This window comes from Chanodichthys erythropterus, chromosome 2 (assembly GCF_024489055.1).
Source record: "Chanodichthys erythropterus isolate Z2021 chromosome 2, ASM2448905v1, whole genome shotgun sequence".
NCBI lineage: Eukaryota > Metazoa > Chordata > Actinopteri > Cypriniformes > Xenocyprididae > Chanodichthys > Chanodichthys erythropterus.
The window spans coordinates 37,741,767-37,764,498 of record NC_090222.1 but is presented as its reverse complement, the minus strand read 5'-3'; the positions used below and the strand labels follow the sequence as shown (position 1 = coordinate 37,764,498).

The 22,732-nt window shown below is 36.4% G+C and overlaps 1 protein-coding gene across 4 annotated transcripts in view; it reads left to right on the top strand.

The window, feature by feature from the left end:
- Nucleotides 1-4,485: 4,485 nt before the first annotated feature.
- Nucleotides 4,486-22,732, top strand: part of LOC137037550 (mannosyl-oligosaccharide 1,2-alpha-mannosidase IA) — a 266,100-nt gene continuing 247,853 nt past the window's right edge. For 3 of the 4 annotated variants that reach the window (XM_067411616.1, XM_067411625.1, XM_067411633.1), the window contains exon 1: nucleotides 4,487-6,463. In XM_067411616.1, coding sequence (XP_067267717.1) covers nucleotides 5,915-6,463 — 549 coding nt within the window. In that variant the 5' untranslated portion in view covers nucleotides 4,487-5,914. Of the gene's footprint in view, nucleotides 6,464-22,732 lie in introns of all 4 variants that reach the window. The other variant, XM_067411608.1, reaches the window with a different exon arrangement.

The window sequence follows — 22,732 nt, the reverse complement described above, 5'->3', positions numbered from 1 at the left end:
GTTTGATATACTGAGATGCACATGCACAACACGACCAGCAGAGGTCGCTGCTGTTTCATTAATAGAAAAGGCTCTTTCTACAGATGGAGTCCAACACAAGTCTGAAACTCCTTACAAAATAATCAAATGTCTGATCAGCCTCATCAGCCTCAAAGGGTCAAACTAATCATTTGATGAGCTATATTTTCTTTTATTATTATTTTGCAACCATGTTGTCTAAATGCAGTTGTATTCCTTGATTTGTTATTTCCTAAAGATCAAAATCCAGATTTTGTCTATATTAAGCTCATTCAGTCAGGGCTAGTTATTGATCAAATTAATTAGATTTTTTATTTATTTTTATTTTTTTCTTACAGCATTAAATATTTGAGATCGCAGTAAACAGTAGGCCTATAATTTGCATAAAAAATAAAATGGAAATGAGATTATTTACTTACCTTCCCTCAGGGTTATTTTCATTAACTAAAACAAAAGCCATAAAAAACTAATGGTTTTCATTTCAAAGAAACCTGGGATTTGTGCATCTAATGCTGCTAAACACGTTCCAGCTATTCTTTTGATTAAGGACTGTGACACTAAAATATGAGCCTGACACCCCATCTCTCTTTAACATTCATAATCCTGACGTTTTTCTGAGTAATGCCAGACTGAGCCTGAGAAGTTGAGTTTAGACCACACAGCAGCTCTTTTGGCCATGCTACTGTTTATTTATTCTTGTTTGGATGCTGTTAAATTGCTTTGACTCACTGAGAAGCAGAGAAATGAAACTTGTTATGGCTGGTGAGATTAATGTGACCTATTTGCGTCACGATATGCTTACAGTATTTGCCCCAGATTGTTCTTGAGTGCTGATATAAGTGTCTTTCTGTGATATTTAGATCCCATTACTGAGATATTCAAATGATGAATCAGACTGTTGCATCTGCACCGATAAACCTAAAATGAAAGTCTGCATATGGTGAGTATTTTATGCTTCATATTGAGCATTTGGGAAACATTTTCCAAATTCATGGCCAGAGGGAATCCCTTTCCGGCTAGACATTTTTAATTTCAGTGTTTTAACATCCTCTTAGATTATTTGCTTTAATTTTTAAGCTTAGGAGCTCATGTGCAGTGACTTTAAACCAGAATCATATGTAGTGACTTTAAATATTAAACTTATTCATGCATATGAACATTAAATAGGGAGCTGTATGTGCAAAATCACTGTCTGTCAAACACTTTGATATTAAAATTCATAATGCCAGAGAGTAAACATACTGGCTTGTGTTCATATTTGCAATCAAAGCATCACTTTATTGCCGTGAAGTTTTGTAGAGCAGGTCATTTACACACTGTCTGTTCTCTGAATCTCCTGTTCAGCTAAATTAAACATCCTGTGTTGGGAATAATTATTTCCCATTAGGAATGGCCTGTAAACAGCCGTCCCGCGAGACCTAAACAATCAGCACAGAGTGGAAATTTTCTGCTGCCGACTGCACTATACTTTCTTCTTGACCTTTCCTTAACTAACTTTGTTTCTGCTGTGGTTGGTTGTTTTTACTTAATGATCAACACCAGATTAATCAGGACCATTCGTCTTATTTTGTTCCAGGAAAACTGTTCTCTGTCTCCGTCCAGTTTGATTGGAAAATCTGTTGAATTTCTGTATGGATTGCCTTGATTGTTGCTTATTCGCTTTAAACTTGTGAATCGTTTTGCTTAGCTAAAACAAGTTAAATCTAGACAAAATGCCTGTGGTGTGATTAAACATTCTCTCACAACAAGCAGAATATCAACAAGAAAAGATTCTATATAGAACCTTAAAGGGTTCTATCAGGTGCTTCATACCTTTTATGGATTTAGTTTTAATTAAGTAATTTTATTTTAATTCATTTACTTTTATGAATTAGGCAGCTTGTAAACATACTTTATCACTACAAAAAAAAAAAAAAAAATGTAATAATCCATTGAAAGTAAGACATTTTTTCTTTATATAGAACCTTGTTGGCATAAAGAGTTCTATAAAATTGAGTAAAGAACCCTAGGGTTCTAAATAGAACCTTTTCTTAAGAGTGAATGGATTACAGGTCCAGAATATGCTGCATGACTCTATTCAAACATTGTTTTCTTTATACTTTCCAGATTAAAGTTAATTTAAACTAAGCCTGAAGAAGGTCGAATGTAGAAGGACAAATCCAAGATGTAGGTGACTTTGTTTCTTCAGTAGAACACAAATGATGATTTTTAACTTCAAACGTTGCCGTCTGTCAGTCAAAATGGGAGTGAATGGGAACTCTATCAATAAGTGTCGAAAAAACACGACAGACAAATCCAAATTAAACCCTGCAGCTCGTGACGACACATTGATGTCCTAAGATACGAAACGATCGTTTGTGCGAGAAACCGAACAGTATTTATATCATTTTTTACCTCTAATACGCCACTATGTCCAACTGCGTTCAGCACTCGCTTAGTGAGGTCTGATCGTGCTCTGACAACGGCAGTGATGTCTAGCACTCTTTGAAGTATATGTGCGAGACATCACTGCCGCTGTCAGAGCGCGATCAGACCTCACTAACCGAGTGCTGAACGCAGTCATTATATTAACTGATAAAATTACTAAATTTTCTACCATATACAATTGAATGCACCTAGCTAACAACAGCTTGCTTTGATCTGGTTTCACCTCACTCCAGTCTAAACTAACTGATTTTATAGGTAGGCCTAATTTACTACACATTGTCATTTAAATAACCTGAAAATATTATGGATTATTAAGGCTAACTTTACTAACCACTCTTGCTAAATGGGGTAAGCACACTTATGTTCTCATTTAAGAGTTGTTCGAGGAAATTATTCATTATAGACCGTGTGGACAGATCAGTTGTTGTCATGATTCATTAAAATAAATCTGTTCAAATGAGTCATTAGGTCGTGAATTGGACATTAGCGGACATTGACGCGTTGCGTGCGAATCGCGACTGTTATTAGGACATCGCAAAAGATTTGTCAACACAGAAAACACTTCACCACTTCATAGGACTTTCTTTTCGTTTACTGAAAGTGTGGTTTATGTCAGCTGCACGTGCCTGTCAGAGAAGATGAGGTGACGTTCTTTTGAGCACTATTCACACCCAACGATTATTCAGGAAAAACATTCTCCGAAAGCGCCTCATGAAACATTTATTCGGTCTTACGAACTTTTAGCATTGTGTCAGTTGATTTCGATTATTATGTTTGAGGTAGAGAGAGTGCAAAGACGGTGCTTACTTTGAAAGAGCTCGCGCGCACGAGAACGGCTCCAGGTTCAAAGGTCAATATGGAATGGATTAATCTGCGTTATTTTTTTTTTTTTAACGCGTTATTTTTTCTCAGATTAATTAATCGAAATTAACACGTTATTTTGACAGCCCTAAATTAAATTTATCATTTTGATGGTGGATTGTAATCCAGAAAGATCCAAATGACAATTGGAGACTCACCCGTAGTCAAAAAGCAAATGGTAACGCTAATATACACATAGTCATAGCAATGCTGATGTTGTTAACATTAATGATTTGAGAAGAAAGTATAACAGTAAGAATAATTTGCATGGTTTGGCATGATCTGAGCTAAGTGATCGTTGGATTTAATCATCATTGGCAGCATGATTTATTGTAGGCCTAATGCTTTTTTCCTCAGTTGGTCAGAACAAAAGTGGCAGACATATTACTTACTTATTCAGATGATATTTTCCAGTGAAAATTCTTATATTGGTCATACTTTCAAGACGTAGAATCTGTGATCCCATATTCAGTATCCACACCGGTACGGTGACTGACAGCAAGCAGCAGATTCATCCGCGCTGATGAGCTGCACAGATAACTGTTCCGCATATGACTGCAATTGCAGGTTTCAAGCAAGAGATGGTGACAAAGAGGAAAAATCGCAGACTGCAGCTTTAACTTGTTTAACAATGCAACATCGTAAGTTGAATATGGATAGTGGTTTGGTTGAAGTTAGATATTTTACTTCATAACGTGTTAAATATGGGTATTTTTCTTACACAAACGCATTGCTTCAGAAGGACTTTATTAACCCCCGGAGCCGTGTGGAGTACGTTTATAATGGATGGATGCACTTTCTTGAGCTTCATTCTCGTTGGTCCCGTTCACTGCCATTATAAAGCTTGGATGCGTCAGGATATTTATTAATATAACTCCGATTGCGATCATCAGAAAAAAAGAAAGTCAGATATGATGGCTTGAGGATGATTAAAGCTAAATTTTAATTGTAAAGTGATCTAATCCTTTAAGAGCGTGCACTCCAAACACCAAATCGCCAAAATGAACTGAAACTGAAAACAAACTTGTATTCCCCACTGTAATACATATGGATAGTGGAAACCACTATCTCCAAATTTATACCCAAACACGCCACACGATGGATGTCTCTGCTTGCTGTTGCGCTCGTGCGGCGCCGTTAATGACTCGCTCTCCCTCACCGCCGCCGCTGCTGCTGCTGCTGATCAAAGGCGTTTGCAGCAGACCGCCCAGGATAGTCGGAGAGTCACTGAGCTCTATTTCGCCGTCTGTTTGCGGATCATAACGGCTTCATTTCCAGGCGTTTACAGCAAGAGAATTCCCCGCAGCGATCGGCTTTCATCGGCGTTCTTTTTCTTCCGTCTTTCTCTGGTGATAAACCGGGCGAGCGCGGAAGAGAACGCGCAGTAATGGCAAGATACAGCGTGTTTTCATTAGATTACATTTCCGAAGAATGACCCATCCATCTGTCGATCACATTTTACCAGCACAAACATCCTCCTTCATGCATTGGACGTAGACTTTCGGAGCATAGAAGAGTTGAGAGTGTGCACGGCGCATAAACCGAGGGAAAAAAACAGTTTTACCAAACACTTGGACCGAATTTCGGCGTTTCATCGGTTCGCGGACACTCTTGATTTGATCTTTGGATGTATTTTTGCAGCTCTTGACTCGTGGAGGGATGTGCACTGTGCCAAACGCGCGTAGATGTTGTGAAGTAACCTATGAGGTTGCAATTTCGGGGGTTGTCATATTTATTTAATTTGCTAAAGTTCAGTGTTGCGCTGTTTGGCTGTAAGTCTTCAGCATCATTAGAAAGCAGTTGTGTGGAAGCACAGTGATGCTTGCCCTTTAATATAAGGCATTTCATGTGATGCTTTCACTTTTTTTATAAAGGACGTTTTGTCAGCTAGTGGAGCATGGTCTTCAGAAAGCTGTGTTTGTAGGAAATTCGCTTGCATTTTGATAAATGCATTGGGTTTGCATGATATTTTAGGCCACTTAAATGCTGCTTAACTTTTGTTTTTATAGCAGGTCTCATAGGTGATCATCTTTAGTGTGTTTGCAGGCACTTTGCTCGCCTTTTAATATAAGGCATTTAATATGTGATGCATGTTGGCTGTGCATGCTTTTATAGACTACTTAAATGCTGCTTTAACTTTAGGTTTTGCATTTACGCCTAATTGAGCATCATTGTCATTTTTAGAAAGCAGTGTGTTAATGTGTTGAATTTTGGCTGTAGATATATGCTACTTTAATTTCATCTCTTTGGTGAGCATCATCATCTTTAGAAAGTGCGTAACGTTTTGTTGCTTTAAGACGTTAAAGTCTCAAGTTGGTCTCTCAGATGAGATGTTGCATGACTGCTCTGAAACTCAAGGAAGCAGGTTTTAAAGCAGTGAGCGCACAGTGATGCGCAATGACGCTCTTGCTGTGCGCAAATGTGCTGACGCCACCTGTGGTCTATTAAATCGATTGATTCCGAAAGATTTAGACACTTTGACCAGGAGAGAGTTCAGTTTGCACAACAGCCTTGTCGCTTGCGCTTTCTAACCACCAGACAAGTTTTGATCGCATAGTATAGCGTGTATCCACAGTATAATCGTGCGTGACGCGAGTTGAGAATTTAAATGGTGTTCCGAAAGTTACCCGGTGTCTCAGCATCGGGCATGGGGCTTCGTCTGTCTCAGAAATTCGTCTTTCTGCTGTTCCTGTCGGGGTTGGTAACTCTGTGCTTCGGAGCTCTTTTCTTTTTACCCGACTCCGTGCGTCTGAAGCGCATCTTCCTCTCCAAGAGCGAGAATCCAGCGGTGACCGTAGGCTCCGACAATGAACTTTCCAAAAAGGTGCCCGTGGATCAAGAGCATCAGCGGGCGGGTGTAAAGGGGGGTGAGGCGAATGTCAAACTGAAAGTGAGCCGCAAGCCCTCGGTCACCCATGGAGCGAGAACTGTGGAGAGATCTGTTGGGAGTAAAGCGCAGGACGAGTGGAGTCCGGCGAGGGCGCACGAACCGGCGGCCAGGGACGAGCGGGTCACCTCGGCCGCTCACAACGGCCAGCGCGGCAGTGCTTTCAGCTATGAGATGTTTAAAAAGTGCCTGCTGAAACCAGCTTTGGGGAAGGACCAGGGAAAGCCATCTGATTCCGAGACGCTTCAGCGGAGAGAGAAAGTCAAAGAGGTGAGATGTGCGCATGGAAGACTCTTGTTACTGACTGTTGTGTATAGAAGCCAATTTCTGACACACAAGAAAAGTACTGCTTTGGGAAATCCTAATCAAGTTATATTTATGGGATTAAAAAGTAGGCTAACAAGTAAAAATGATGACATACTAAGGGATACAAAGTCGAAATTGACATACTGTTATAATGACGATTCAAATTTGAGTCATTATTATGTATAGAAATGTCATAGAAATGCAACTTTTTCTGTCATAATGACTTTATTTCATAATTTTGACTTTATTTAATAATTACATGACTTATTGTGTGTCATATGATTGTGTGCTGTAAAAGATCAGAATGTTGTGTTGCTGCATTGAAAGTTTTCAGTTGGTTCAACTAAAGTGTCGATGTTAAAAGACCTTCAGTTCACAAAATTTAATTGAGCCAACTGAAAATATTCAATGCAGCAAGTTTTGACCTCCCAAATCTTTTACATTGTATGCTTTGACTTTATATCATGATCATCAATCTTTTTTTTTTTTTCTTATGTGAGGCTTCCAGAGTTGTGTAGCCTAAGTGATTGTAGGTTTGCAACTGGTCGGATTGTGCCTGTAATTAGTGTCACTTGGGATAAAAGTGTTGCCTAATGCTAAAGGGGAGTCGGGGCTAGTTGTCACATTTATTCCAGTGAAAGTCAATATAAATCAGTAAAGTGTAAAACGTATAGCAACAAGATATAGTTTATATAACACATTGAACTCTATAGTGGGGCATGTTGTCACACATGTTTGTGCACATTAAATGCAAAATGAAACCGCATATGAAGCACATATGACAACTTTCCCTGAGTGTGACAACTAGCCCCAGTCTCCCTAATCCCATAGAATCCATACATCCGTATCAGCAGATAATTATTGACGTGTCACTTTCTGAACTGACACTTATCAGTGAGTGCTCAGGCTTCTTTTCTGCTGCTCTGTTTTTGTGACAGTTGTTTTAAGCTGCTGGTTTGAATCCAGATAAAAGGAACCTTTTGTCTTTCAGTCAACGATATGCTTTGATAGGTGGAATACAGACATTGACTGTGCTATAGTGAAGGTTTGTTCCTGAATCTGTCTTGGTGAATCAATGATCATTAGAGCTGTTTCTGGTGTGGTAGTGAAACCTCTTGTATCAGAATGAGTTTCACTCCCACATAGGGATGACAAACTCTGAACACACACACACACACACACACACACACACACACACACACACACACACACACACACACACACACACACACACACACACACACACACACACACACACACACACACACACACACACACACACACACACACACACACACACACACTTTTAAACATGATTCAGTTATTAGTAAACATTATTATTAGTGTGGCTTTAATTATTTTATTTTTTTATTGAGTGGTGTGTTTTAATGGTAAAGTGCTTGCTTTATTTTTATATTAAACATAATAAATCATTATTATTATTGCTGATATTTGTTGTTAAGCATCAAACTTTGGTGTATAACTCACTCTCACAGTTTGTACTGCAAATGAATGATTCCTCAAATCATGTTGTTGAAGAGAGGTGTGCTTTTAAGTGATTTTCAGCCTATAGAAAGCTAAAAATATGGAATTTATTTTGACTTGGTCTAGTAAACATGCACCCAAAACACCTTAGCAATCACATAGCAATATCCTGTAATCATGGCAGTAAGATTTGCATGTGCAAACACCACTATTTTCCCCAAAAGTAAGTGTTAAAATCTAGCTTTACGTTTATTGGAATATTTGCATTTTTTATTTAAACAATTTTTTAAGCTTACTTTTTTGTTTTTTTGCTGTGCATGTCAGATTTACTGTTATTTTTTATATATTTTGTCTCATTTAAAGTTGAAATTAGTTATTGTTTATGATGAATCTTGACATGTATATTATATATAATAAACATTATGCACTTTTTGTAGCTTACTATTTGGCTGCACATCAGATGCAAAATTATTTTTTTAAGCTTTGATTAACTTATTTAAAGTTGCTACTGTGTTTGAAAAGAAACTTTTACTCTGAAAGAATAATTTCTGAAATAATTCTGATTTTTTTTGTCATGCTGTTCCAAACCCCCATGATTATCCACACAAAGGGTGTTTTTTTTGTTGTTTATTTTGGAGCTTGATAGCACTTTTGTCATTTTAGAATTTGGTCTTAATGTTTGAGGTCAATGGGGTTTGAAACCACATGAAGGGGAGAAAATGATGACTGAATTTTCATTTAGGGGTGAATTTTTCCTTTAAATGTCAGAGTGAAAATGCTATTTGTTCAGGTTCATATTGTTTCACAATAGTTCAAGCGTAAGGTCCAGCTTGCTGACATCCTATTGATTTTTCTAACTTGTCGAAGTCATTTTTGTCAGACTTTGTGAAATGAATAACTGTAGAAACAATGCATGTTTCCAGAGTGCAGTGAGCGTATTAAAATGTGTCTTCTCTACAGCTGAAATTCTCCTTTGAATTTTCTATTGTTATATCATATTTCACAGTGTCAGAAGCGCTGGATGCTTTCCAAAGCCACGGGGTGTTTATAAAGCGCTGTGGTGGCAAAGCCAGTATTGGACTGTTTCTTACCTTGCTGTAGGCAGGAGTCATAAAATGAAAGAAAATCAAGCAACAAAACAAACTTTATATGCATACTGTTTCATTGAACTTTAAAGTCAATGTGAAACAACCCATTTCACTTTTGTAATCTGACAAGTTTCCGAGTGAAACCGGATATTCAAAGACAAATGTGGGCTCAGGAATTGATTGGATGGTCAAAAGTGGGCGTTGCATAGAGTCAGGAAGAAGCTGAGAATCAGCAGATAAGGAAATATGTTATATTTTGATTGATATAATGTGAAAATAAACCGTTTCATTAAAAATAATGTGCAATGAATCATACATGAAATCACCAGGATTGTGGCAGGTTTTAATTTCTTGTGTTTGTGTACCTTGTGACCTGCGCTGACCTACTTGCATGTCATTTCAGTGATTCATGCAGGTTTTATACTGTTGCCGTTAAAGCCACATGCTGAATTAACTATTTACGAATAAGCCGTTTGTGCTGTTTTTACACGGACGCCTCTGGCTTCCCTCTGTGCCGCCTCCTGTCAGAGCGATGCATATTCATGTCTGACCTAATCATGATAAACCGCTCTATTAAATAATAATCCGGCAGACGAGAGTCTTCTGAAGATCTTCTCTTCTAGAGATTTAGTCTTCGACCAGTATGGATTTTCAAAAAAGCTAATTTTGCCTTTTGTATACCATGGTATCTTCTTTGGTATCTTTACAGCACAGTTTTGTGAGTGTGCAAAGCGTACAAAACATTAGGCCATCCGTTTCTGAGCTTTTTAGGCAATTTAAGAAAAATGGTTTCTATTTTTTTTTTTTTTTTATTCCCCCCCAGTGTAGTTTTGCTCATTTGTCAATTAAAGTTGCAGCTTCTTAATCTGTTTGGCCGGTATTATTGCATTTGCATTCAGCAGATGTTCAGCGCTGTGTTCTTTAGGCTTGATGGGCTTAAAAACAAGGACTGACTTTACATATGTTCTCCTTGACCATTGGTTGTTTAGTTATTACATCAACCGTGACTGTGCAAGTCAAATATTGAACTTCTAGCTTCACTGGTCCGGGTTTATCTTGGCTCAGGACCATTCGCTAAGACAGGAGTGGATGTCCGATTGACCTGAAGCGACAAACTACTATTTGTTTCTGTTGTGTGACATTTATGGACTGGCTTATCTAAAAACCAGATCTAACTAGTCTGATGAAACACTTTTTGAAATTCAAATAATGTTGATAGAAGTGCTTGAAAGCTTCATTGTGGCAGTTTGGAAACTATACTTGTCTGAATCTCATGAAAACAGTTTTTCCAAAATCTGTTGTCTTATGTTTTTCCTTTTGAGTTGAAATGTTAAAAAACAAACAAACAAAAATCTATTTTAGGACCATTATGATGTTTTGCATTATGTTTTTAGTTTTAAAGTCCCCCTGTGGTGAAAATCAAGTTTTTAATGTTGTAAATATATATCTATGTGGTGTTTTTAATATGCTTTATGTGCAAACTCATGTCAACACCATTGCTGAGTATTTTCTCTTTAAAACTGCAGTGAACCAAAGACAGTCGTTTGAAATCACCGGTGTTTCTGACGTCACAAACTACCTTGTAACCAATCACGTCAACGTGTCGGCAGGCTTTAGCATATCATTAATTGACCATGCAAGGGAGTTTTGCTGGTATATATTTCTGTTGATATGAAAAATCATGTAGATTTAGCAATATGGCGGGTGTATGATGCATATTATGAAGTTATGATGAACTAAAAGCCTTTCTCCACTGACGTTCTGAGGTGTTCAAAGCGTTTCTAAGGATACTGATTGTTAGAAGGCAGCTGTCTGACTCGTGAATGTCAACATGGTTTTTTGTAACATTAGCAACACATTATTAGCTATTTGATAACGTGGTCAAGCAAAACACTAATCAGATTAATTGCTGTTATGTGTCTGACGTTGTAAAGAGCGATTCCATTGTACAGCGTTTAACTCAGTAAGTTGACCGAGTGGATCTCTGAGCCTGTGCGAGTGAGTGGAGGCGGGGCTAATTATCATATTCATAGATCCATGTATATTAAATGAGCCAAGGGTGTAGAGTTACATTCAAGCTATTTTAAGGCATTAAAAAAAAATCACAGGAAAAAACATTTAAATATGTAATTTTGGTGATCAAAGATGAGTTTTAAGAGCTAAAATTATTGACTACAGGGGGACTTTATCAATGCTTATTTTGTGTAAATCAAACATAAATCAATGCCTATTTGCATAAATAATAGTAACATACTTTGCATAAATAATATCAATATATTTTGCATAAAGAAAATGAAGCTTATTTTTGGACCATTATAATTTTTGCCTTGTGACAATTTTAATATCAGCGCTCAATAAATCAAACATAAATCATTGCGTGCTTTGCATAAACATAAATCAGTGCTTATTTTGCATAAATATCAACACATCTTGCATAAATAAAATGAAGTCTGTTTCAGGACCATTATGATTTTTTTCCATTGTGGTGTTAATTTTATTATTAGTGTATATTTTGCAGAAATCAAATCAATGCTTATCAATGCATAAATCAAACACAAATGAATGCATATTTTGCATAAAGAAAGTAAAGCCTATTTTAGGACCAGAAAAAAAATAAATAATAAAAAAAAATATATATAATTTTTTTTTTTTTTTTGGCTTCGTAGCATTCATTTCAACATCAGTACTCATATATTGGAGCAGGGATGGCGTATTTTTGTAGGACAAAACGTAAGTTCGCATCACTCTGAATCCCTCGACAAAAACCCAAATAGGATTTTTCCATTGACTTTTGGATTATTCCAGAAAATAAGGTCTGTGACTAACAAAAGCTTATGATTCTTACATAGATTGTTCATCATGATAATCTTCAGAAATGAATTTTATGAATTCTGAAGCGTAAAGACAATTGGCAGAAGTCAAAAGCTAAACGTAGCCTATAAATGAACTACACAATGGTCACATGACTTCAACATCTATCACTAAGCATCCGACGACTCTTTCAGTTTTGGTTTAAATACATTTTCCCTGATTATAAACTCAATGAGGCTGTGGTTATGGACTAGTGCGTAGATGAGTTTACCTGTTAATGATGCTGATGTATTTTATGTTGTAGAATAAAACGTGAAAATATCTTGAGCTTGTGTTCACCACAGACCTCATTTTAGGCATTTAACCAAAAACCCATTCAATAAACCTTCAGGACTATAAAATGCAAACTCCTTTGCGGGTTTCGGCGTACAAAAATACATCATCCCAGCAGCACTTTTTCATCCTAATGTGTTTGACCTGGGGGCGGGGCTTATCTTTTTGGGATGTGGGTGTATTTACTCCTGTATTTATCTAGATCTTTTCCTCTTAGAAATGACATGGCTATATAATCTCTTCTAAATCTCTCCTCTCTTGTTTGGGAACGTTCTCGACAGTGTTTTTTGACATTCCCCAGAAAGTCTAGAGGAATTTGCGGTTTGTATCCATGAGTATGCAAAGCTTGTCGAGTCTATGGCCTCTCATTCATCAGAGCCTCCCTGCTTTTGTCATGGGGTGCTGACTGGAGGGTTTATCCCCTGTTGGGACATGCTGAATGGGCGTTCACCGCTCTGTAAGATGGATAGAGTTACAAGGAGCAGCTTGGCAACTCTCGCCCGAGGCTGGGTGGAAGCGAAGAGAGGAGCCGTGAGCTTTGAGCGCTTCCTCTCAGGAAAGCCAAGATCCTGTTCCACTTCTCGGGGCGGAGGAGGACGCTGCAGGCCTCTGAGCTACTGGTGAGGGGGCAGGAGAGTGCAATTAGCTCCTGGCTATTGAAACGGGGGATGGAGAGCGGCCGCTAAACGAGAGTCATGATGACAGCATCTGTTCTTCTGTTTTATCCTGCACCGCTGAGACTAGATTTGACTTTCTTAATATGTGCAGAGTTTTGCAACAGTCTTTGCAAACTAAACTTGATGTGGTTACTTGGCTAGATATAGACTAGATATGGTTATTGGAGCAGTTTTGACTGTAACCGAGGTATTGGAGAGGCTGATTAATGAATATTTAACCTTCTGTGGACACACTGAAGCTCGAGTCGCCATTGGCTAGTACATTTTTATTTTACTCGTCAGACTTTTTACATGGAATGCAAGAACAATGCAAATGAAAAAAATTTGACATAAATATAATATAGGGTCATTCCGTGTCAAATCAACCTAATTTCGGAAACTTCCCTGATTGTGTTAATGTTTTTTCTGTAGAAAGACTACCATGAATAATGATGAAAGCTAAAATATTAAATGTCACAGATGTATATTTACTGAGTAATCCACTTTTTTTTTATAGAATGACCATTTTCACCTGAGATTTGGAGCCAATTTACAGGGGTGTAAAAATGACTTTAGAAAGATGGTAGCATCATTATTTTATTTTTACACAGAGATTGGTAGGTCTATTAGTAAAATCTGTTGACTTTAGCAACCTTTGTTTCATTATGTGCCAACAGTGATGGTGAAAGCACTTCTTGTGTTTTTTTTTTTTTTTTTTTTTTCCCCTCAAGTTTGCATGCCTGTAACTCAAGAAGTATTAAAGATATCTGAATATCCTTTCAAATTCCAGCCCATAACCAACTGTCCTTTTGGTATCTTAATTTTAATGGCCCTTGAAGGTTCAATCCCAGAGATATGGACATGTTAATGTGGCTCCGTGAGTAAATTGGTTAATTAATTGTACACATCTTCAGTGGTCAAAAACCAAATGTGGGTCACTTTGCATACAGCTGATACTTTTTTTTTTTTTTCAAAGAGGAATATCTGATTCTGAAGAACAAATAGGCTAATGTCAAAATTAAAAATGTATCTCGTGTTTTTCTATCAACTTTCATAGATCATACCGTAGATCAGTGTCATAAATATTCGTTTTCCATAGTTTGCATGCCTGTAACTCTAAAAGTATTCAAGATATGTTAAAATCCTTCTTGATTCTCATTTTTGACAAACTTTCCTTTTGAAATCTTTATTTTGAAGGCCCTTTATAGTTCAGTCCCATAGATAGGGGGATCTCAAAGCAGCTCCATGTTCAAACGGTTGAAGTTTACCCATTTTCAGTGATCGAAAACCAAATGTGGTTCATTTTGCACACAGCTAATACTTATTGCTTTAAAAGAGGAATGTTTAATGTTTAAACTAGAAATGTTTCTTGTTTCAAAATAATTGCATAAAACATAACTCTGAGTACCATAACTGTGTATTCTAGAGTTGTCAAAAGTACTGACTTCGGTACCAGTCAGTACTGAAAATTTAAAAATGTGACCGTTTAAAACGCTTTTGAGCGGATTCGTAAGCACCTCTGATGGTCCATTGTGTTGATGCGCTTATTGGATATGTCTGTGTTTGGCTACAATGATCAACGCATGGAAGCATTTTGAAAGCAGGCGTCTAAACGCTTCCATGTGTCTAAGCGCTCGGTGAAGAGCATTACTGATGACTATTTACAACATTAATAGATTCAGAGGTGTTTATGAATCCACTCCAAAGTGCTTAAAGCGTCAGATTTTTAAAATGTCGGTACCGACGTGGCATTGAAGTCATTTTGACATAATTTTTTTGTGTGAAATTGTCTGTTCAAGCGTAAGACGTGAAAGAGAGCTCAATTCAGTTCTCGTGTGCTGTCAAATGCATCTTTCTGGGCGTGCACGGGTTATCTACACGTGCAAATGATAAACTTTCATAACAATTCAGCACTGGTTCAATCAGTGACAGTTCTGTCAACGAACCAAGCGACGGAACGTAAAGCTCAGCAGGCAATGCAATTATATCAGTGCAAAACTTTTTTTTTTTGCCTCTAACTCAATTACGGGCAACTGAAATCGTACAACTTACTAGCCATTGGCTAATAAAATACATCTTTTTTTAGTCACTTATTGTAAAATTTGGTTTGAAATTTGACTAATTTACATGCATCGTAGATGGTTGAAATAAGTAAATATTGGTCTGGTTTCATAGACAGGGCTTGGATTAAGCCAGGATTAGGACTTAGTTCAATTAGGGCATTTATGTAGCTTTTATAAACGTGCCTTAGGAGAAAAAAAAAAAAAAAAAGAATATCTTGAGACAAAACAATGGCAGTGACATATTTTAAGATATGTCAGTACAGGTTGCGTTCAGTTAAAACGGGTCAAACATGCATTTCAGTCTGGAAATAGGCATATGCCTCGTCTGTGAAACCCCATATCAGTCAACCAACAACCGATGTCGTAAGGAGCTGTTCACACAGGAGATGTTCTTGCAATTCTTCTGCAATGTTGTTTTTTTTTTTTTTTTTTTTTTTTGTACACATCCACTGTTGTTCACATACAGTATCTCATTTTTTTATTTTTTTATATGCAGTATTAAGTTAAAAGTAGTTCCAATTTAAATGTGCATCCAAACTTTCTGACTGATTTTTCCTGATTCTCCATGACCTTGCAAGTTGTTTTTAGTCACTGGAAAAGGATTTTAGTCATTCAAATTCAGCCCAAATTCACTTGTGAATCATTAATCATTTGGTTTGCAAGCAAGAGCATAACTGGAAATGCTGTTCTTTTGAACTTTTTAATCATAAAAGGATCCTGAAAAAAAAAAAAAAAATGGTTTCCATTGAAATATGAAGCAGCACAACTGTTTCCAATATATGTTTTCATTGATAATTATAAGAAATGTTTCTTGAGCAGCAAATCAGAATGATTTCTGAAGGATTACGTGACACTGAAGACTATGCTGAAAATTCAGCTTAGGGACTTCTTTCAAAATCTTACCATCCACAATCCTTGGAATGGTAGTGTATTTGTTTATCTACTATAGGAATTTCCATGACTCTCTTTCAGGTGTGGAAAACACAAATCCTCACAATTTCCTTAAAAAGTATCCAGGTTTTGCATGGAACCCTATGGAAGCTCATGCTGATGCTCTCCATCTGGCTGTTTTGAATGCAAGTGTGCTCTGTGTGAACGGCCCTTAAGTGTACTTGCAGTATAATTTGATACTGTACTAAACATCATTGTGATTATGTGTTGTAATATAACCTAGAAGAAAATGTATTAAAATGTCTGGTTTAAATTTGTGATCTAATTCTAGTGGCTCTATTGAATCCACTGTGCCTCTGTGAATATTAGGCTATATTACACCGTTTTTTTCAGTGAAGATTAGCGCAAAAATCTTCTCAAATGTCATTTAATGCAAAACAATTTGAGATGAAGCACTGTGATTCTATTAAATTTATGCTATTGCAAATAATTTATCTAGTGCATGGAAACTATTACAAAATGCTAAGTTCAGGATCAAGGTCGGTTAAAGCAAACGATTTACTGGTTGTTTAGTCTCTAAAGGACTCATTTGTTTGTTTTTCTTGTTGCGCCAGCCTCCACGTTTGTTATTTTGAGTTACTTTGCATCAGATTCCAGTAAGCAGACATGGGTGGACGTGACCTCTGCGCTCCGCTCCGAGCCAAACGCTCTGCTGGGGACGAGAGTTTTCCAATGTGCGCTCAAAAGTGCTTAGAGTTCAAATTCTAGGTTTTAAGCTAGCGGTCTAACTTCACTGTATTGCTTCGACTTTGAAAATCTCTGCTCTTTACCACCACATACTAGCAGTGTAATTATGAACATACTAATTATAGAAAATCAGACGCTTGAGAAAGAGACAATGACACGTCATGATTCTGTTTAGGGTTTGGCGGTATGACATTATAAATCATGCTACAGTAGAAACGCGTCAGCTGGTAGAGATTTTCCTGTACTGTTTATATTGTGGAAAAATAGGACATGTGGTTATTTAAAGTGCCTCTATTTTGCCATTTTAAAGGTTTCTAATGTTGTTTTGGAGTCTCCTACAACAGATTTACATGTACCCAAGGTCATAATGTACATATCATTTCTTAAAGAGTCTGAAAATGGTTTGTTCGAAGATTCCGTCTCTCTAAACCCCTCCTTTCCACGAGCCTGCTCTGCTCTGATTGGTCAGATGGCCCAGTCTGATGTCATTTGGAATATTTGAAATATTCAAAAAAGCATAATAGAACTTTATGGAATTTTATGGAACTTTAATACAGAACTCTTTTTTTTTTTTTGTTGTTGAATTTTCAGTAAAAATGTGATTTATATAATAACTTTTTGGACAGATTTTGGACCTTTGTTGTCATAACGCTCACCCCAATTTTCCTTCAGGTTAATCTATGTCCAGGGCTGATAAGGACTGAGTTATACTCGCTCATGTCTGTGTACTATCACCGCTCTCTTTTTCCTGTGTTGTTCTCTCATTTGTAGCTCATTCCTTTTGTCCATTTGTGTGGTCGTTGCCTTTGGCGCTGTGCACTAGGTAGTCATGTAGATGACAATTCATAATAGTCTCTGAAGAGGTTATTGCTAAAAAGCACCATCTGCAGCTTAATCTACTTCCCTAGATAAAGTCTCGATGGAAAATGGTGTTTGTGTAGGTGGATATTCATGATTTGTACCTTTTTTTTTGTTTTCACAAGCCCTAAAGTTGTTCCAAAGCTGCATGAGTTTTTCTTCTGCTAAACACAAAAAAAGATATTTTGAAGAATGTTGGTAACCAAAATATCTTCTTTAGTGTTCATCAGAACAAAGAAATTCATGTGAACTATGCCTTTAACAAAAGTGCCACCATGCAAAAACAATTAATGTTTCAATATTAAGCTTAATTAAAAAAAAAAAAAAAAAATTGGGATGAATTGTGGCCTTGATGTGTTTTCTGCAATATAATTTGAGAAACATCATGATTTGAGCCTCAGACTCTGTGTATTATATTTGAGTTATTCTTCATTCAATAAAGATCAGAGCAGGAATGCAAATCATGCAAGTAGCATATTTCACAAATATGCTGTTTAATGCAAAACTATTTGAAATCAAGCGTCGCATTTCAGACGTCTTGACACATTTCATCAACATCATATTCTGCATCATTTTACCTGGTTCCAGTGATTGCGAATGCCGTCTTCGGCTCAGTCAGGCGTTGTAAGTGATTTTCCGCTGGGGCAACATTGGTAGAAATAGTTTTTAATTATCTGGATGTTCAGCGCAGTGCACTGCTTTTGGGAAGGGTGTTTTGTTCATTACCAACACAATTAGGCCGTTAATGAAACAGCGGTACACAGAAATCATTACAGCCCAAAGGACTTGAATCATTTTTCCTGTTTAACTTGTGTGGGAGTGACAATATCTGCCCACTTTGTTTACAGAAAGAAGCAAAGAGCAAATCTGTTGCAGTCTCATTTAATGATCGTACGTCAGTGCGTTGTGGACTTGCAGATTATAATAACCCAAAGTGACAAGTAATGAAGCGTCGCTTCAGAAAATGCCAAACTTCCCTTTTTTAGTTGCTGAGTGACTATCCTTTATCATGACAGACCAACTTCCTTTCTCTATCTTGCTTAATGTATCATAATGTGAATTTTGTGTGTGTGTGTGTGTGTGTGTGTGTGTGTGTGGTGCTGTCAATCGATTAAATAAATATATATAAATCTATTTTTTTAATTGCATTAATATAATTTTTTTATTGAATCTCAAAATTAACGTAGAAGCAATATAAAGATGATATATTTTAAATGTTTAATGGTAACTTTTTACTAAGGCCATTATAATTATAATATCGTTTTTGCTGATGTCTCTATTAAATTGATTTTTTTTCTCTCTATTTTAACCATTAATTATCGTTAGCATTACAGTATAATTAAAAGCTATTGTTTTTAACATTTAATAGCCTTTATATAAAATACAACATTTAAGTGACCTTAATAAAAATTAATCCCTAATAAAGCTACAAAAGTTATTCAGTCAAAAGCAGTAAGTGATTTTCTCTTTTTCTTTTGTTGTTTGATCAACATTGACACAGACAGCGGCAGGTTTATTTGGCTGCTGTCACTTTAAGACCTGAAGCACATGACACAGATATGACAGGCATCTGATTTTCTTTTCCACTTTACAGTACTTTTTATCTCATTTCATACTGCTTACGAGGATAATCGCCAAAAACGGGTATTTTGACATGATTTTGTGTGTTTTTGTCCATTCAAGTTCAAAAGAGAACTTAATTTGGTACTGGTCTGAAGCGGCTTTCTGTGTGCATGTTTCGGGTGAATAATAGGGCCCTATGAAATCCATTTTATTTTTTCCCAAATTCCGTTTTATTTTTTCCCAAATTTCGTTTTTTTTTCCATTTTAATTTTTCTGGATTCCGTTTTTTTCCGTTTTATTTTTTTTTTTGACTCCATTTTAATGATTAAATTAAATTTTAGTAATCAAAAAGCATGTCTAATTAATTGAAATAATGAATCTTGTCCAATTTACCAACAATTTAATAAAAGTTTAACAAAAAAATTAAAAAAATTTTAGGGACCTATAATAAACGTTTTATTCTTTCCCCTCAAATTTTATTTTTTACCAAATTCTGTTTTCTGGATTCCATTTTAAGGGTTTAATTCCATTTTAATAATCAAAAAGCATGTCTAATTAATTGAATTCTTAAAAACAACAATATTAATTAATTATTTTTCACCATTTAATTTATGTTTTAAAAATATGTTTTGAAATTAAACTTTTTTTGTCAAACAATGTGCTGCACAACAGAGCTTTACTGTTAAAATTAAAACATGGAAGAAACACTGAGAGTATTGTTTAAAAATATATTTTAATAATTTATTGTTAAATTCATTTATCTAAATTCTTCTGTACAGCAGTAATATGTTTGTCAAGTTAAATCAAACTTTTATCTTGACGGTTTTACCCAGAGCTTTGAGTTTCTCTGTGTTTATGATGGTAGTTTTCTCAAACGAAGCAGTTAAATGCTGATGAAGTGACTTTCAGAGCAGCTCTGAAGATGAATTCGTGTGTTCATATAGTGAGGCGACAGAGGACGAAAACACCGCGAGCGTCGCATGTGCTTCAGCGTGCGTGTGCCCGCGCGAATGTGTGAGGCGGTGTGAGGTAAATGAAACTGCGCTTCATTCATTTCAGAGGCACACAGGCATGCAGGATTCATGTTTAAATAGTCTTTTTGTGGTTTAATATTCAATTTTTAATATTCGCGATTTAGTGTAGTGACCTGCTTTTAATTCATTCATCAAAAATTTGACAAATACCGTGACATTCCGCGTTATGTAGCAAATTCCGTTTTTATGAATTTTTGCATCTTGTCATGTTAAATGGTTTAAAATCACTTGAATGAACGAGAGAGTGTTCAAATACTGTAACGCTAGTCAAAGGATGCCAGGAAAAACAGATGCTGTGTTTTATTATTTCAAAATTGCTATATTTTGCATAATGTATTAATATATGTTTTAATTTGATTATACTGTTCGCTTTGCTTTTAAAATGTATTAATATTCAATTTTTAAAAATTTCTCACTCAATTTCCAGGACATTGTGCATAATTTGCAGGCATCATATTTATTTATTTGGTGCTTTTTCAGATTAATTTAAGCAAACTTTAAGTTCACCCAACCTCAGTTTGACGTCAGAGTTCAGTTTGGATGAAAGCAGCTTTCTGAACTCTGTTGTGCACCAGTGAACCACACCTGAGTCCACTTGTAAAGCTGGTCTGGCTTAAACTCTGCCACGAATGGCACCAAAGCATCAGAAGTCATCCGTTACTGATGATGTATCATTTGCATAATGCAGTATAATGCATCATTACTGCTTTTCATTGAGTAAATTCTCTTCAGAGAGCAGCTCGCATTCTTCACATCTCATGCTGTGTGTCCATCACTGTGTGTGTGTAAAGTTTCAGTGGTAAATCTGAAGGGATTAACACAGCAGTAAGAGTGAAACTGGGGTCTTCTCTTGAGGCTTTATAGTTGCGTTGGTGAACAGATGCTAGTATTCTTGGTGTTGCTCGTTTTAATGACACCAACCTTAGTTAATGCAGGCTGGTTGAATTGTGAAAATAGAGCTGCAGGTCGAGAGGTGGATTTGAACTCTGTCAGAACAAGAAGTCGAATCAAATGTGAAAACGGCAATATCAAACTGGCAAAGTTACATGATTTCAGTTAACGAAGCGTTGTTACATCATAAATGTTTCGAAATTTTAGTGGTTCACCACTGGGGGTGTGACTTTGGCAGTTTGATACACGCTCCGAACCACTGATTTGAAACAAAAGATTCGTAAAGTGTTTTGAAATCGCCCATCACTAGATATTGTTGAATAAAGTCTTTTTATAATTTTTTATATTTCATATTTTTCTTAAGTATATTCATGTATATGTATGTGTTTATAAATACAAAATAAATATACATAGCACACACACGTATATTATGTGTAAACAAACTTTTATTCTAGATGCCATTAATGGCGATTAATCATTAAGTAGCCCTAGTGTTTTTATTAACTAACATTAACAACGAGCAACACATATGTTATCTTTGTTAATGTTAGTTAATGCATCAACTGTTATGTAATGGGACCTTCATGTAAAGTATTTCCAACTAACTTTAAGTTGTTATTATCAGGGTGTTTCCCCGCACAAACTGTTTGGTTGGTCAAAAACAGCTGTGATTCGTTTCTGTGAAACTGAGATGATCAAGAACTGTGATTAGGTAGAAACCCATCTGCCCGGCTGCATTACAGCGCTGCTGATGATATCGTTGCTTTTGGAAGCGACCCATCACCTCTGTCATGTCATGCCAGTCACATGACAGAAATAGAGAAAAACGGTTTGCTCCAGCAGTGGGTGTAACAAGTGCTTCTGGAAGTGATCCTCCCTTTCCGTTTATCATGTGGTTTCAGAGATGCAGAGAAACAGGAAGGTTGTTTGCAGGTGTGGCCTTGCAGAAGCAGAACCCAGAGTCCCTTTGCTCTAAACTCAACCTAAACTTTTAGTTAGCCAATATATTTTGGGCAAAACAGTAGAAACGTTGAAGCTGGTTTGTTGTGTCAGATTGAATCTTAAAGGGTTTCCTGTTCACTCCCTTCCGTTTTCACACATGCAAATGCTTCTGGCCTTCTTCTGGTATAAAAATGACTTTAGAAAGATGGTAGCATCATTATTATTATTATTATTATTTTACACAGAGATTGGTAGGTCTATTAGTAAAATCTGTTGACTTTAGCAATCTTTGTTTCATTTATATGCCAACAGCGACAGTTCAAAAATGGCAAAAAGCACTTCTTGTGTTTTTTTCCCTTAAGTTTACATGCCTGTAACTCAAGAAGAATATCCTTTTAGATTCTGGTTCTTAACAAACATTCCTTTTGGTATCTTCATTTTAAATGCTTTTGATGGTTCAATCCCACAGATATGGAGATCTTAATGCGGCTCCATGAGTAAATTGTACATGCATTCAGTGGTCAAAAACCATATGTGGGTCACTTTGCATACAGCTTATACTTTTGACTTTTAAAGAGGAATATCTGAAGAACAAATAATGTTAAACTAGAAATGTATGGCGTGTTTTTCTATCAACTCGGTTGCAAAGATCATATGTCGAAGTGCCATAAATATTCCTTTTCCAAAGTTTGCATGGCTGTAACTCTAAAAGTATTAAAGATATCTTAATATCCTTCTAGATTCTCATTATTAATACGCTTTTCTTTTGAAATATTTGTTTTTAAGACCATATAAAGTTCAGTCTCATAGATATTGGGACCCCAATGTGACTCCATGTCCAAATTGTTGAATTTTACCCATTTTTAAATGG